Here is a 17708-nt window from a genome sequence, read left to right as displayed (position 1 = left end):
GGGCCTTTATGCTGTTGGTGTTTCAGAAACCTAAAGCATTCCATAGCAGACATAGAGCTGTTCAATATGGTGATGGGAAGCAGGGTTAGAGAACTCATCCTGAGGTCTACTATCATCTCCACGGTTTTCTAGCTGTTTCAAGCACACCAGAAGATCAGCTGTCCAGCCTCCCATCTGTGTGCAGACTCATCGCCGTCCCTGATGATGAACGTTGAGATGAACATGTAGTATTGCGCTTCAACAACATTAAGGGACTGAAAAGAGATTTTAAAAAAAACAAAACAAAACAGAATGGTCAAAATTGAAGCAGCAGAGACTGAAATATCCCAAATTTTAGGTCAAGCTCCCAAAACACTGGCTCCTACATTTCCCATGATGCAACTTGAGAGCACATTTAGACCCTCTACTTGGTGATCTGTCAAACTCCACACCTCCAGTGCGCAACACAGGCTTTCTGTTAATTAAATTTGCAGTCTCCAAGCCTAGATAACCCTGATGACATCACCATGACCTCATCAGGGTTATTTTTCAGATTTGAAAAAACTCAAGAGACACAGAAAAACTAATAACTGTTTCCATAGGCTGAGTAAGACTAACAATGACTGTTAAACTGATCATCGTGTCTAAAATTGATGGAGTGCGCCTTTAAATCCAATCATTTGACTTTATATACCCCACTATTCCTAATCTTAGTGGCACTTATCCAGTGTTCTTCCATCTTTCTAAAATGGTTAACTTTCTTGCTTTTCAGTTTTTTGAGAAGCTTAATATCCACTTGAGGCTAAGAGCTAGAAAGACACATAGGCTTTAAAAAGAAGATAGATAATATACTTGTTATGAATTCTTTGTGTAATTCCCATAGTTTCTGAGATCTGGAAATTTTCAAATTTAGTTTCCATAGTTTCTAGACTTCCATATGAATCATATAATTATCAAATGTCCTTACTTTGCCTGCTTTCCTTCCCTTTCTGGACATGAGCCAGCTGTTTCTGCAGAGCAGCCTTCCAGATGATGACGATGGCAAGGGACCAGCAGTGGTGCTCCCACGGTGGCACATAAATCTTTCCATAGGTTCTGAAAGACGAGCATTTGCCTCGAGCTGTTGACAAAACGTCTGAAGAAGTTACAGACTAGAGAGGCTTTAGAGAGATTGCCATTTTATTTTCCGTTGAATTTCTTATTCAATAAATACGTTAAATATAAAAATCACAGCTGTATAAACATTCAAATAAAAAAAAAAATTACACAGCAGAGTGGAGCTCTCGACAGTAGACATATTTATACTTTTCTCCTTTTTCAGGTATTTTCTCCAGTTGCCTTAAGAATTAGATTCACAAAGTAAGGCTCCCTTTTGGATATTCAAGCACTTTACCCTTCTGAAATGAAAACAGTGTGTGAAGACCTACAACAGCGACTGCCACCGACTGTTAAGCTTTTCACAGAGGCCTAGTTATGAAGGCTTTGCTTCAGCGCTACAACTCACTGTATCCCTCAAATACTCTTCCAGTGCCAAACCTAAGAAAATGCAAGTCTAGTGTAAATATGGCAGAGGCCGCACCTCTCCAGTTTTCCCCTCATAGTGGTGGAGAGTGCTCCATCAGCGGAGAGAGCATGGTGAGCCTGTGGTTGACCCACAGTAAAGGCAGTGGCGAAGGGAGGGTGAGGGAGTGTGTGCATGTTTGCAGAGCTTCGATATACTTAATACTACAGGTCAAAACTGATGCGATACTTCTTGACGACATAGTTCTCATCTGATTGTATTTTCACAGTTTTTGGGTGAGCTGCAAATACAGTTGAATGTTTTGTGCTCCTATTAATGAAACAGTCTCTGTTTAACTCACTTACCATGACAGTGCGGCATTGTCATACAAGCTGTTCAGCATTTACATATCAATAGTGTATCAGGGGGAGGGATTTCGGGCAGAGCAAAAACATTGTGTAAGGAGCAGAGAACTTTCACATTCACCAGTTCACAATTCCAAATTTCAACAGCTATCTTCAGTATTTTACCAGCCAAATTTTTTCCCTCAAAAAGTATAAACACAAGTTCTCAACATGCCAGCACATCAACTTTCCCGCAACATCCAAAACATTGACCACACTGGGCTGGCAACTGTAATAATCCACCCGGACAGTGTTCTGAGTTGATTAAGGTTAGGTGTGATGCAGGTTGGATTTGGCCTCGTAAAAAAAACCTGGTCAGGTGAAGGCTCTGTGACTGATGCTCTGTGGGGCGTAGCAGCAGTTCCCACGTGGGCCGTCATGCTCACTGCAAACAGCAAGCTAAGAAAACAAAAATGATTGATGTGTGTTAGGCTTCACTTTTTTAAGATTACAACACACTACCAATTTTAAAAGTTCCCCTCCAGACATGTTTTAAAAGCATGTAAAAATACTCAGCTGTGATTAATATTTTGTTTAACTGGTTTACTCATATGAAACTTTGAAGGAGAAAAAAAAAAACTCTGGAAATGGGCTGGAAGCACATGACACTCTTTCTCCCTTGCTGAGTAAATCTGGATCAGGCTTTGCACCCCGCTCACCACTATTTTTGTGGTAGAAGAACCAGAAGCCCCTTTTACACTTGCTGTTCAAGGCAGGAATATCGTGACATGCTGCCTCACTCTTCTGTATAAAAGGTGAGATCACGGCATGTGGGGACAGAGCGATCTCACCTTTAGGCCGCCGTGGGAGGTAGTAACAGTGCCAAAATGTCTGTAAAAACAGGACAGCCAGCAGGTTGGGATCATGGGCAGGACAGGTGTGACATTTTGACGGCGTGTAATGTGTGCAACGCACCGCGGGAGATTTTAAAAGCAGCTTTAAGCAGTTAACGTCTAACTTAAAGAAAAAAAAAACAGTGTTCCTAAATGTCCACAAATTGGGAAAATAATGAGATTTGGGAGCTCCTTACCCTCCCACCAGAGGACACAATAAGCCACCATATATCAGAGATGGTACATGATTATTATTGTTTATAAACTGCCACTGATACGCATGTTAAATGTTGCACTAGAGAATGATGCTGTAGTGTTATGCGTTACACCTGCCACGCCTCTTGATTCTAGGATGCTGGTATGCTATCTAAAAATCAAAGGATCAGCATTATGCCACAGTTTTTTTGGTTCTGTTCAAAAATGCAAGGGTGGAATAAAGAGCTCTATAGCAGCTTTATAGCTGTGTGCTCTGTGTAAAAAGGGGCTGGACCAAACACTCTTAACAAAGTTAAATACCAGTCATTTATGATAATTTACAGCTTCAGTGTATGTAACCCAATAAAATGGAATGTACTGACATTTTTTCTTTATCCTACTTTCTCTCAATCTACCCTTCAAATTTCTATTTCAATCACCAATTTCCTACATTTCCCTTTAAACAATTTGAACTCATCATCTGAAACAAATTCTATTATTTTATTTTAGGTATGAGTACTGTACTGTACTAGCCATGGAAATACCTCTGGTTGGAGTTTTAATTCCTTGTCCTGTCTGGCCCTTACACTGATCAAGCAGGTGATGTATAATTAAATTATTGAGGGTTTAGTGCTTCAGCTTTCAGTGTGGACATTGTAACTGGGCCACTGAAACAGCGTGTGGACATCTAAATTGTCCGATGGTTACACAGTGTAATGGCTGTCAGCAAAAAAAAAAAAAAACTGCTGCTTGTTTTTGGTTGTAGTCTAAGGTCACAGACAGACAGACAGACGTGGGTGTTGCTGTGAACCTCTCTAGTACAGCTGCTGTTGGATCTGTGCCAGCGAGTACGGCTGGCTGTGGTGTGGTTTTATTAAAATAACAGCAGCAGAATAAGAAGCCACGCTCTATGTGAAACTTGAGTAGCCTCTAGAGTCATTTTTGCCCTTCCCCCATCCCCCTTTTTTTAATTCATAATTCCCCAGGAATTTCTTGCTGAGAACAGGATATTGTCTGGGCTTTAGGTATTCACTCTCCGTCCAGGAACTGAGCCCAGAAAATACTGGGAATTAGGCTGTGTATATAGGTTACAGCTAGAGAAGTTCAAGTATATTAAAATGTAACTTATATAAATACTACATTGCTTTTTATATAGTTTAGAAGTTTGTTTATGTAGCATACACTTAAATACTTCCACACTTCTTTTTATATCGTTAGAGTTTTATAGTTTAGATCTGACAAGCACTGAATTTACACAGTTTTTTAAAAAAAAATATATATATATATGAAGCAACTCAAAATGTATGCGAAAGGAATGAAGTGTACATGTGTGCTGTTGTGTCTGGTGTTTGTGTGTTAGGAGGGTAACTCTTTTCACAAGGTAGGCTTTACAAGAGGGCAGAGAAAAGAGCAGCCCAGGGCTGCACTGAAATGAAATCAAAGAGCCAGACAGTCCTGCGGGGCGGCCAGCACAGAAAGAGAACGGCTCATATTTAACTAGTGGAAAAATCTTTAATGAAAGGACATTTCATTGCAACTTCAGGCAGCCATTCCTGACTTGACCCCCATCATCACCTTCCCGTAACAAACCTTATCAGCAACGTTCTCAAAAACACACTCTCACGAGTAGGAGAGAAGTTTATACAACACAGCGGGAGATACTCACAGCTTCTGACAGAGTCTGCAAGAGGTTCTCGATCCAGAGATACATCCCTCTGAGTTTCCTGCATCTAAAAAAAAAAACAGAAGCTTGTTAGCAAACAGCTATACAGCATGGACATTAAATATAGATATAGGAACTAAAAGGCTTTCTTCACTGACCATCATAATTTTTTTACTAACGATTAGGTAGTATCTAAAAAGAAGTCTCAATTGCATATTCTGCCTTATCAGTGGCGAATTCACTCATAAAGTCTGATGATGTGTGCCTAATCCTTGAGTTGAGTATTTGAAAAAAATGCGGGCTTACCTTGATATGCTTTTTGAGGTATTCAGCTCTGCTCATGAGGCTTTTAATCTGGTGTGAGACAAAAAAAATCCAACATATGTAATTACAAATCAAAGCAAGTGTTCGCTTAAGCTTACATAAGTATTTGTAATACTGATACTGTTCTACAGATGTTTTTTAGCCACGCTTGATCCTAGGAATGGCGATGTCAGTCAGTCAGTCCACCACTTTGGTCCAAGCTGACATATTAACAGCTAATGGATGGATTGTCATCACATACAGACATTCATTACTCCCTAATGACGAATCCTAATGACTTTTACGATCCCCAGACTTTTCCTCTTGCATCACCAGAAAATTCATATTTTTTAGGGATGCATCAACAGAAAGTTAATATTTTTTTAAGGATACACGATATCAGTATTTTTTTTTTGCGGAAATCCAATATGCCAATAAAAACAACCCATTTGGCTAAAAACTGATACAGATATTTATATATCCACTTTTATCCCCACCTAATTTTAGTATCATCAAGTCTCTTCTGCAGGGGAATTAACATTATATTATGCATACTCTACTATTGTGATGTTCCTCCAGCAGATGGAGACATAAAATACAATGCTACTCTCACATATTCAGTATAACAGAAGTTGATTTTCTCCAAATAAACCAAAAAAAATCACAGTTCAACTACTGGATATATTTTCAGGGTTGTGTTTCATACAATCTAAGACAGCCAGAATGTGCAACGGCTTCTTCCAACAGGCCATACAACTTCTGAACTCTCTGTAACCTGCACAATTATTAATTTTACCCTTTTTTAGTAGTTTTTAAATCGAGCTTAATTAACTTTTTAAATCTGGCACTTGATTGCACTTTAAAAGTATTGCAGTTTATTGTCTATTGCACTTGTCTCTTTTTAACTGCTGCTCAGTGTCTTATTCCTGTTTCTGTTTATAATTATTATTTTATTTTGCACACTGGTCCTGAGAAACACTATTTTGTTCCACTGTATGTGTTTCTCGTAGATATGGATGGAACGACAATCAATAAACTTGAGTTGATTTGAGTTGAGTATTTACTATATAAATTACAGTGTCATGCAACAGGAAAGCGGTAACTTTAAGATGCATGGGGACATAAATGCTTCGTCAAAATCAGCTTTAAGTGATCAGCTCTGCTGATATGCTTCCTGCTCTATTATTTAAAAAAAACATTTCGTATGCTACGCATGTGCTAGTAGTAACTGCCGTCATCATATGCTTTGAGGGTGCTATGTGCTGTGGTAATCAGTTCTCTGGTGATCATGAAGGCTCTTGGCTGCCCCTCATACCTAATTATATCACTTCTGTATTACAGTATAAAGCAGGCCCTCTTGGGTATTACTGCAGTAACATCGGAAGGTTATAATCACAGGAGACCTTCACGGATGGCTTCCATAATGTCCCTTTAAAACACCAATCTGTTGCAGCAAATAATCATTCTGACCACAGGTTTTTGGTATTCAGCCCTGACTCCAACCTTATGTAGCCACAACACTTTAATCACAACCCCTTTAATCACCAAGCACAATAAATGTAAAGGAAATCTTCATGGGCGAGGACAGTTCATGCGGCTTACTGATAACTTACAGAGTTTTAAGTACAGAACAACAGAACCACATGTATGTTTTGCTGTAATGACACTATATCAACATACAGCGAACAGATCAAAACTGAGGTTTAGATATGAGAATCTGGGATATTGAATCACAGCTTTAAAAGTCTAAAGTGTGCTCTACAGTAGATATGAACACACACTGAGGCCAGTCCTGGCAGCATGTGTTGGCACTTTTGGGTTCTCACATACACACATGCTTTCTATCGAATCCCCCATCCCCACCTCCCTAATGCTGTGTTAGATTATCACAGCCGCATCTGAATTTACTTAAGACAAGCACCCATAAAACTTCAAATAGGGAGGTCTATGAGGCCCACACAAACCCTCCATCCCCCCTCTGGGCTTTGTTGGAATACTGCTGTCTGTTGTTGGCTCAGTCGCTGGCTAAACAATATACAAAAACACAAGTGTTTTGGGCCATTAATGGCAGACATGCATAAGTCCTTTGCATGTGTTTGTCAAATTAGAATATCAATGCTACTACTCAGGGTCTTGATTTCTGAAATTTATGGCCATTGAATTAAATGGACCATCAAAACATGGGGTTTATTCAAGTATGTTCAGGTTGGTGTCCCAAAGCACGTATGTAGTCTACAGGAAAGGTCTTATAAGTGCAACAAGACAAGAGTAAGACTGTAGCCTGTAAAACCAAACCAGTGAGCTGAATGTAGAGCTGAGGGACACTGCAGATTTGGGAGATAGGTCTGTTTGTCTCTGTAGGTTACTCTCTTCACATACAAGCAGTTTTGTGATCCATAAAAAAAAAGATTATAGCCACATTAGGTATCCAATTATGGCGTGGACAGTGATCTATGTGTATGTTACAGTAGTAAAGATGATGGATTACGTTATCTGGCTTTTATCACAAAAGCATGTGACTGCTGGAAAAAGGCTCATGGGACATGTGATGAAGCATCCACTGTGCTAGGTGATCAGCCAAAGGCTTGTTGGAGGTGACAGATACTCGTTCCTACCGTGTGCACTCAACCAGAAGCTGTTCCTCACCAACTCACCTCGCTGTGGAGCAGCTCTTTCCTGCGGCCCTGGGGTTCGGCTAGCTCAACAAGAGGGAAAAAAAAGAAAAAGAGAGAGAATAATGAGAAAAGGAAAGGAGGAGAGAGTCCACTACCTAATCACCTTGTTTGTTCAAGAAGAGATCAACTACTAGATTGGATTTCGCTAGCGTGTAGACTGAGGGGCTCAAGGGTGGACTCTAATGTAGGCCAGTGTTTTCACAGTCAGTCATCCTGGAGGGGAGGGTGACAGAGAGGGAAGAGAGAGGGGAGGAGAACTCTCTGGTGGCAAAGCATGTTGGGAAGCTGAGCAACAAAGAGCTCTTAGCCAAACAAAGAACCAATGTTTTCTCCCCACAATCCCCCTGCTGGTTTCTGCTGTGCCACACAACAAGGCACTGGAGAGAGAGGGGCTGGTTATGATGGCATGGGATTAGTCGGACCAGTTTATCATATATTAATGACCAACAGACAAAATGAGGTTGTAGCATCTACAATCTGTCAAGTCAAAAAATGTCAGACTTTCAACACCTACTTGACGGCTCTCGTTCATTAGCGAGATAATAGTTTTTATTTGTTTCCAGTGTGTAATAACACAGAGAAATGAAGTGTGCTGTCTGAATGGGAAGCAGATGGCACGGCTCTCATACCACACACAGGGAGCTGGCACAGGGTCTCATCCCGGCTCAAAGCCACATCTGGATCGCTCTATCCCACCTCTTCCATTAGGCCGATCTTCCAGATGAGCTCATGAGCCCAGTCTAATGGACGCCAGGCCACAAAGAGAGTCTCTTCTGCCGTGCCTCTGTCTGTTTGTCTGTCAGTCTGTCGCTTATTAAGTGTCCCCGACTCTCTCCAAGTCTATTGCTTCACTCGGTCTCTGTCTTTCTCTCTGTCAGTCAAGTTGTTTTCCATCTCTCCGAGACTTTTCTGAGTCTGTTTTATATCCATCTGTTAAAGTCTACCTCTTCTCTTCAGAATTTTCTCTGTTTGCCTCACTTTCTCCATTTCTAATAAAGTATTTCTATATGTTTAATTTCTCCAAGTTGTTTCTGTCTCTCTTTTCCAGCCTTTCCTTGAGTATCACTTTCTTTGTTCTGCTATTTCTTGACCCGTCTCAGTTTTCTGGCTGTACCCTTTACTCTAAATGAATCTGTCTCACAGTCTGCTCATTGTGTCCACTCTCAAGATCACTTTATTTGTCCTTCTGACTATGTGCCTTTCAAAGCAACTTTTTCTCCAAGTCTCTATTGTTCTGTTTATCAAAAACAAAAGTGTGCAAACAGACACAGCCATCTGTGGTCTTTGAATAATGTCTTTGAATGCAGAAGTATCAGATTATTACAATAATTACCTGCTGTCAAAAAGTCCTTGAGCAAGGCTCCAGTAAAGTGGCTCAGTAGCCAATAGCAGTAAGGTACAAGTTATATGTGGAAAACCATCCTGTGTGGAAAGGCATGAGTTTATCTACCTGCTAGTGCCAACAATAGTTCTCCTAAGCACTGCTGGTACACATCCAGGGCTTCCTGATGATCCACTCCACTCTCCTCCTGTAATGAAAGGTTGAAAATGAGGCATTGTGGGCCCCCGTGGTTCTTACATAGTTTAGCTATTTCAGTCTTTTAGCATTGCAAAATTAGCTTATTCATTATTTTTCACTTTTCACAAATATGAAAAGGTTTGCAGGACTAACAGTGTCGGATGAGCAACACCGCGAAATAAATGTTTTATGTTCACCAATGTTCTTAAAAGTCTTCAACAGGGGATTGATGTGTACCCTGCTGGTTTGTTTTTAACTCTTGTATTACTTCTGCTTCACCTCACTTTTGTGTGTATCTCTATAGCAGTGCCATCATCCAGTGGCACTCCGCTCTAACCTTAGCAATAGCGGCGGCGGCCACCTCCAGAGCAGCCAGCAGTCGTGGTTGGTCTCGAGACATTTCTGGAGTGAAAAGAAAAAAGAAAACAGTACTTTGAGTCCTATTCTATAGCCGTGTAAACACAACATCAAGAAGAAAATATGCTATACTGTGTTATCAGCATGTCCCTACAGTGTCTTAAGACACCAGTATATTGCAAAGGGTAATGGAGCATAAGTGTTTCTGAGATAACATCCTAAGAGCCAGAACTGACAATCTGTAGCTGACCCTGACCTCTGATCTCTGGGGCAGGGAAAAGAAAATTAAAATTTCCTCACAGAATTCATTAAAAGTGCTGTATCTCTTTCCATCTACTAAACCTTTTTTTTGGGACAATGGGTGACCGGAGTGTAATGCAACTTTAAAACAGAGACCTTCGCCCACTTTCTCATTTGCCTGTAACACCCTGTGGACTGACTTCTATGTAAAGGACTTGTGCCGAATTTTTGGGAAAAATCCAAAGAATGTGATGAACCGCAACCAAGAAATCCCTTTCTGGCAGAGAGACCTAAAGGGAATTTGCGTCTCTCTTCAGCTCTGCCACAACATTAAAGTAAGCAACAGTAGCTAACATTAACTAAAAAATGATGTCCGCTAACATCAAACAAACATCACAACAAAGAGTCCACATATGCTGTGTTTCGGTTATATATGTTGTACAACAACAGCCCAAGGACAGACCCTGAAAAAATCCCAGAGGAAACGCTGACCTGTAAATATGTTGTGGTATTAACTGACTAATTAACTGACTTGCTAGCTAGCAAAATGCTGTATTGAGTGGATCACATCAGTTAATTCATGCAGACTCCTGAGGCTGGTTTGCAACTCCTGATCTATGCAGCATAGTTAAGTTACAGCTAACTGGGCTGCCAGTGAACTAACCGTAACCTTAGCTTAAGTTAGCCAGCAAGCTGTAAAGCTACGCTGCATGCATCTACCACTGGTTGCTTTGTAAGGTCAACTGATAAGTTCATTTTCAAACATCAAGTCATGGAGTCACTGGTCCAAATGAAATATAAGAGCATGCAGATAGTAACATTATTCTAAATATGTCATTTGTCTATTTTGTCAAAATGATTTCAGTCAATCATTCTCAGTCTCTTGTTAGTCAATGTTGTGGCCCGCGCAGGCGCTTGCTCGAAGCTATGGAGGATGCTGACCACAGTTCACTTAACGGCCTCAGAGAAAGGTGTCACTAAAAACAATGATTCTCCTCAAGTTAGAGTACATGGCTACAGAACCTTTAAAAAAAGTTGTAAAAAGTATCAAACATCTTTGATATACAACAATTTAATGCAATTTCCATGATATGTTCGAAGATGTGGTTATAAGAATAATATTTTTTAAAAAACTAAACCCCCATTATTTGATTAAAACCAAGAACAAAAACACACATTTACTCAGGTTGTCCTGTCATACACCCCCTTACCAGACAAAGCAAACACTGACATACAGTGTCCCTGCTTCTGTGCTGAGACGTGTTCATTACCTCGGAGGACATCCCTGGAGGTCTGGGCCTCCTCAAAGCTCAGTCTGTTGTCTGAGGCCACCAGGGCTTTCAGCTCCTCGGCTCTGGATACATACTGGCTGACCTGCGGGAAGTCCTCTTACATTGACTCAACTTAATCATGTCAACCACACCATATGCTCTCCATCCACACCATATGGTATTCATAGAGGAGAATTCATTCCAACTGAAAGCCACTGAAGTGTGAAAAAAAGACCAATTGAAAATAGACAGTAATCCAAATGTGAATGCGGGGAGTGTTTTTCAGGCCTACCTTCTGCCTGAGGGCATCTTTACGTTGTCGGTCTGTCTCGTCTAGGGAGAGCGCAGAGAAGACATGTTTTGGTTTTACATTTAGTGCGTTTACTTTGCCAGTTTATTGTGGTGGAACAAAGACGGTGCATTGTTGAAGGGCTTAAGCTACAGACAGGATATGAGAGTAGCTGTTGCTCTTACAGTGAATGGCAGGGACAAAGTGCTCAAGGGCACTGCAGTAAAGAGAGAGAGCGGCAGATCTCTCCCCCTCCTGGTCCTTCTGAACGGCCTGCAGGACCAGCTCTTTCTGCAAAGAGAAAATAATAACTGGAATCACTGAATGCAAATCGCCACAACTCTTCATTGCTTATGCATGCATGCAGAGTCATGCGTGAAGGCACATGTGGAGCAGGCATAAGTACAAACCTACTAACACATGTGTACAAGTGTTCCGCGAATTACACACACATTATTCATGGTTGTCTAGAGTAGACGCACACATGCCAGCATATACTTTCTTCTTCTTTTCTTACCGCTTTCACCAGGCTCTCTGCACTCGGCATGTGCTCCATATCCACAAAGGGGTGGGTGAAGAACTCTGCAAAGGTGATCCGGGCATCTGGATTTCTCTCCAGCAGCCGCAACAGAAGGTCTCTGCAGTCCTTGGATACCCTGGCCCCAGGAGGGAGCTGATGCACAAAGCATGACCTTATTATGCTGCACTCAATCCACAAGACAGTCCAAGGGAAAAGGACAGCAGATTGTTGCCAGAGACATTCTTGTCTCACACCGCTACTTTTTTTTAAAATCAAAAGATGACCTTAAAACTCTATGTGAATCAATGGTTAATGGGCCATAGGCTAATGCAATCCATTCAATTCAAGCCTCAAGTTTGACACAAGAATTCAAGTGTTTTGAAAGCCCTCCATCATTAAAAGTAAAGTTACCCCTCACTGTCACAATGGAAGCTAACATTTGGCGTATGTATGCAACGGACAAATCAGGATCGAGACACAACTATATTTTTTAATAGTCAGCAGTTATGTTTCATTTCAACATATCAAACTTGAGACAACATTAATCTAAATGTTGTCTAAATGTTAAGCCATATTAATTAAAGGTGTTTTTACACAAAAAAAACATTCATTCAACTTATATAAAAGACATAAGTTGTGTTTCTGAACAGGTCATGATTTTATATATCATAAAGGCCTATTAACAAACCTGGAAAAATATCTTAATTTGAACCCCAGATTGTTCTTTTATTTTTTAGCCTGGTAACTGGAGCTGAGCACCTCCACTGTCAGACTGCCTGAAGTGGGATATGAGTGTAGTGGGAAAGTATGCCATCTAGTGGTTTTAAGGTGACAATTCACTAATACAATTAGGGAAAAAAGCCCTCAATAATCAGCAAAAATGTGTTTTTTAAGAACTTAAAAGAAATACTTCACCAACAAACTGACCATTTGCATATCAGTTATGCCATTTTACCTTGTACTTAAGAAGACTGTTTTTTGTTAGTTTTTTTAACATACCTCCACAGAAAATGGCAAACATAATGATTTATTGATGGATTATTATTTGAAACTTATGTGAAACTTAAATATGCTCTCTTCAAAGCCCGAACAGGATATAGTGAGAACTGAGCATAAACGAATGAGAATAAATGAATGAAATAATAAATGAGGCTTGAATTGTACTGCACAAGTTGTGTGACAACTGATCTTTTGATATAGTTTTGCTGTTGTTAAACGTAACCCCCAGTCAATCAATAAATCAATATGCTTGCCATTTTCCATGGAGGTATGCAGGAAAAGTTTTCTCCGCAAAGTCAAATTAACACAACACAACTAACTGATTTTCAAATGGTAATTTCACTGGTTAAATATTCCTCCAGAGGTAACTTTAGACGTTAACAGACCACTTCATATTTTTAAGTTCACCGCTTCCCCACCGCATATTTGGATGATTTAATTTATTTCAGTTTTTTTGAATGGTTTTGCCCAAAAATGTAACTGTTTCTGAAACAATCACTGAATGAAATACAGAACTTCATATACTGACTTCTATCATCAAAAGAAACTAGTGTGCACGCATCCAGTCAAAATACACACAGGTGGAGGACAAAAAATGCGTAACTGCATCAAAAATAGAAAAAGGTCTACATGTTGAGCTCCCAATGGCTAGTTTTTTATTGTTTTCACAGGGCAATGTTTCAATCGACAAGGGCTTCCTCAGGCAAGTGTGACACAAGACAGACTGTCTTTTTTAGTGTGGGTGACAATCAGCCAAAATCACAATCACCTGTTGATCATTGAACAGGGACAATAAATACAAACACCACAAGAGGGCGCCGGTCAGCCATAGTAAAGGTACCTTGTGTAATCTTGTGTTTGTATTCATTGTCTCTGTTCTTTGTTGTTAAACAGCTGCTAACAATTTTAGTTGCCACCCATACTAGAATAGACTGTCTTCTGCCACATTTGCCTGAGGAAGATCTTGTACATTTGAAACATTGCCTCATCAAAACAAGAAAAATGTCCCATTAAGAGTTCAACAGTGTGCGGGCCTTTTTCAATTTTTTAAACTGTCATCAAGCCATTTTCCTAAAAAGCAGCTCATCTAAAAATAAATAATTCCGCTTTACAGATTTTCAGATATTCTACACATTGACATTTGGAGTATACTCCACATGTGCATTAATCAAATGACAAATATGTAGCACAATGTAACATGATTTTAGGTCAACAGTGCAAGCAATGAGTCATTCATATATATAAGCAGGATTGCTGACTGTCTCGGTCCAGTTATTCACTAATGGCCGAACGCATTTATTGCTCAAAACTTACCTCAATCGGTTGGTTGCTGCGGATCTTCTCCTCCAATTCAGCATATGACCTTGATGCAAACGGTGCTCTCCCAAACAGTGCCTCTGCATACACACAAATTATGTTCAGTAGACAATTCCAAAAACATAATCTGCTTCATCCATGATTCAAATGCTTATATTGTATTCAAAAATGACCTTAATTTAGCTGCCTTAAATATCTTTTGCATGAAACTGTAACTTGACATGAATGCTGATGGTCTGCAGGGATAACATCTTAGCCAACAGTTTGTAGATTACATGCTACTATATTTGACTTAAAACCTCTCTCCTCGGGTATTGAGCATTGTCACTCTATGCAATTATTGTTGTGTTCTATTGCGCCATGATTGTACAATTACTGTACCACACAAAAAGGCGGCAATCCAGGCCACCATTTTATGATAACTTGCACAATTTTGTTTGCGACCTTCTCGGCACGCTTGTTCAAACCTGCAGGGCCCGCTGACTGATTAGACTTTCACAATTAAAAAAGAAGTGATCTTGGAGAAAGTAACTAATTGTGGCCCTGAGGGTCAAAACACAGCATTTCCCAAAACACAACGGCATTGCATAAAACATTTTAAAAAAACAATACAACATTTCACAAAACACAACCAACCACATGTCCCAAAACAACATGGCATTTCACAAAACAACAACATGTCAAAAAACACAACCACATTTCACAAAACACAACAAAATTTTATGAAACAACTACATTTTACCATGTTGTTGTGTTTGGATCAAAGTCATTGCGTTTTTAAAAAATGGCTGTGTTTTCTGAAAAAATGTTGTGTTTCTAAATGTTATGTTTTGTGAAATGTTGCAGTTGTGAATGTCATTGTGTCTTGACCCTGAGGGCCACCATACCCACACTACACAGCACTAGACACATTTACAACAGATCGTGACTCAAGGGAATGCCTTTTGGTCACCTCGAAGCATAATGAAATAGCATTACAATTGACAGTATTTCACATTCAGAGGAGATGGAAAGGCAAAAACAAAGTACTCACCGTAGAGAATGACTCCTACTGACCAGAGATCCACCCTGGAGTCATACTGGCGTCGGCACACCATCTCAGGAGCCATGTAAAGAGGGGAACCTCTCAGGACACTCTGCTCATCCCATGGTGACATGTACTGGGCAAAACCAAAATCTGAGAGCAAATCAGAGTGTAAAAAAACAAGTTCACCATGACAGGTTCTAGGAGATACAATCTCCCTAAAACAGATGTGTTTAAAATGCAAAATGCACAAAGGGATGCTGTTTGAAGCCAAAAGTCTAAGTAGAGTTTAATAAGCAAATTTAGCATATGCAACAACAAAGCTTACTTTCTTGGTCTGCAGATATAACAGCAGAATAACATTAAAGTTATTTAATTCTTCTGGTGTCTGGTATGTTGCTGAAATTATCCCAATCAAATGCAAATCAATATGTGTTTACTTGATTGTTTGACTGTGTGAGCGGGGATGAGATCACCTGCTAGTTTTAGGATAGAGCCGCTGAGCAGAATGTTCTGGGGTTTCAAGTCCAGGTGTGAGATGTTTCGTTCATGAAGAAACTGGAGGGCACAGGCTGGTAGTGCAGGCGCACATATAAAAATACAATGATACAAAACCCACATCATGTGGTCTGGAAGCTTGCACTGAGCATAAACATGTATCAAATAAGAACATCTGTTATTTCTTCTGACACTTGGTACTCAAAGAAGGTGTTGACATGATAGCAATGCTGATTTGATTTCTTGAAGATGTATTACTCACCTATCTGTTGCAGGAATCGCCGAGCCACCCTCTCAGGTAAAATCCTGCGACTGCGAATGAAGCGGGAGAGATCTCCTCCAGAGCACCACTCCAGGATCAGATAAATATTCTCAGCATCCCACTGATGAAAGATAAGAATTCAGACAAACAGTATAAACAAATACTATAAAGATTTATTCTACAATATAAATATATGCTTTTTGGGTGCAAAATTTGTAACTACACTGAGAAAGTGATATTCCCAGCCATGCTTTCTAATAATGTCATGGCCCCATAATCAACATATAGTATTGTTTAAATGCGCAAGGCATAGTTTCTTTAGATATTACGGACTGGATTTTTTTCCCAATACAATCCTTGTGCACACCACAACAAATCTTAAAGCTATGAAAGAGCTCACCTGAAAGTCTTTCAGCTGGACTATATGTGGGTGACGCATCGTCTTGAGGATCTCAATCTCTGTGAGCAGGTTTTCTGTAGATGCCCTGTTTAGAGTCTTTTTCGCAACCACCTTTACTGCCACTACCTCTCGATTGTCCCCCTGCAACATCACAGTCAAACGCTAAATTTCAACATGCACTTTTAACTACAAATCTAGACTGAACTTTTAATACCAGTGCCGTTCGTTGGTAAGTGTGGACTGTCAAATGTGTCAAATGTGTCAAATGTGGGAATGTAGGAAGCACGTTTAATAATGAAATTGAAATATCATAGTTTATATTACGTATGATAAGCAAAGTCAAAAAAAATATAGGGAATCTCCCTTAATCCAAACTTAGGGCATTTATGTTTTTTTTCCCCCTGACTCCTCCACAAACTCACCTTTCTGTAGGCTTTGTAGACTGTAGCATAGGTACCACTGCCCAGCCGCTCTGTAAGGATGAAGTCAGACAGTTTTGGAGGAGCAAAGCTGGATGCTGAAGCCATGCTGGTGACAGCAACATCAAATTTCCAAAGCAGGTCTGGGCTGGAATGAAAGATCAATAATATGCTATTTATACCAAATAAATGGCCTCTTATCCCCCCTCTGTGGAGAGGACAGACGCCAGTGTCAGCAGCTGCAGAATAAATGCTGCTGGCCTTCGACCTGGTAGACCAAAGGTTCCTCTCTTGTACAGGGAGGAGTGTTTTTTTAACAGTACAAACATGGCACCTTTAGTTAAGGAACTATCTATCTACACCTTTAAGCTTTATACCGTTAATAATATAATTTATTATTTCACCACTGTGTTTGTCAATCATTTAGTTAGTTAGTTAGTTAGTTGCAGGATTTTTTTCGACGGGGTGTCTCTTACTGCGTTGTTTGCAACGTTACAAGCAAGCAAGTTAAACCTTTACTGATGTTTATTCTGTTTACTGCCTCTTCTCATATCCCGAGTACATGCCGAATTTAAGCCAGACTCCTTAAATATCTTAAGCTGTATCCCGGTATTCATTTGTCCTCCAAATAAGTAAAGAAGCTGTAAACAGCCCGGTAACTGAACTAACTTGGTGTACAGTTAGCTGCAAGTTCTCGCTAGCTAACGTAGCACTAGCTTTGCTGGCAATACACAGTTAACATGTACGACTAACGTTCCGGTAGTCAACTGTTAACGTAAAATACAAGTCAAACAGTTTAGTTAGACATTTCTGCATTCATTCAAAAGCTGACACTTACCTGTAGGCTCACAAATCCACGTCTATGTTTACATTGCTGACAAGTCTGGTCGCATGTTGTACTGCAGTGATCAGCCGACATTCAAATGTGGAGGAAAACGCTTTACTGCCTGCTAGCGTCGGTACTCCATTACTGTAAGTCCGTGTTTTGACATTGTAATTATCTTATTGTTAGTATATGTTATTGTAATAAAACATAACTT

At 40.0% G+C, this 17708-nt stretch overlaps 1 protein-coding gene across 1 annotated transcript; it reads right to left on the bottom strand.

Annotated features, from left to right (window-relative positions):
- Positions 1-1140: 1140 nt before the first annotated feature.
- ulk3 (unc-51 like kinase 3) lies at positions 1141-17664 on the bottom strand. The gene is made up of 17 exons (XM_042486200.2): positions 17507-17664; positions 16672-16816; positions 16250-16390; positions 15850-15970; positions 15566-15661; positions 15099-15242; positions 14063-14145; positions 11747-11902; positions 11415-11520; positions 11233-11273; positions 10941-11043; positions 9410-9474; positions 9004-9082; positions 7533-7573; positions 4882-4929; positions 4579-4642; positions 1141-2283 (listed from the first exon to the last, which is right to left on the bottom strand). Exons 2-17 carry the CDS (start codon positions 16774-16776, stop codon positions 2267-2269), a joined length of 1410 nt encoding a protein of 469 aa, XP_042342134.1. The 5' UTR covers positions 16777-16816; positions 17507-17664; the 3' UTR covers positions 1141-2266.
- Between the last annotated feature and the right edge of the window lie 44 nt (positions 17665-17708).

The sequence above is a fragment of the Plectropomus leopardus genome, chromosome 1 (genome assembly GCF_026936395.1).
Source record: "Plectropomus leopardus strain MGB_pleo_1.0 chromosome 1, ASM2693639v1, whole genome shotgun sequence".
NCBI lineage: Eukaryota > Metazoa > Chordata > Actinopteri > Perciformes > Serranidae > Plectropomus > Plectropomus leopardus.
The sequence above is the reverse complement of the archived record's forward strand: the minus strand, read 5'-3'. Positions and strand labels throughout refer to the sequence as shown.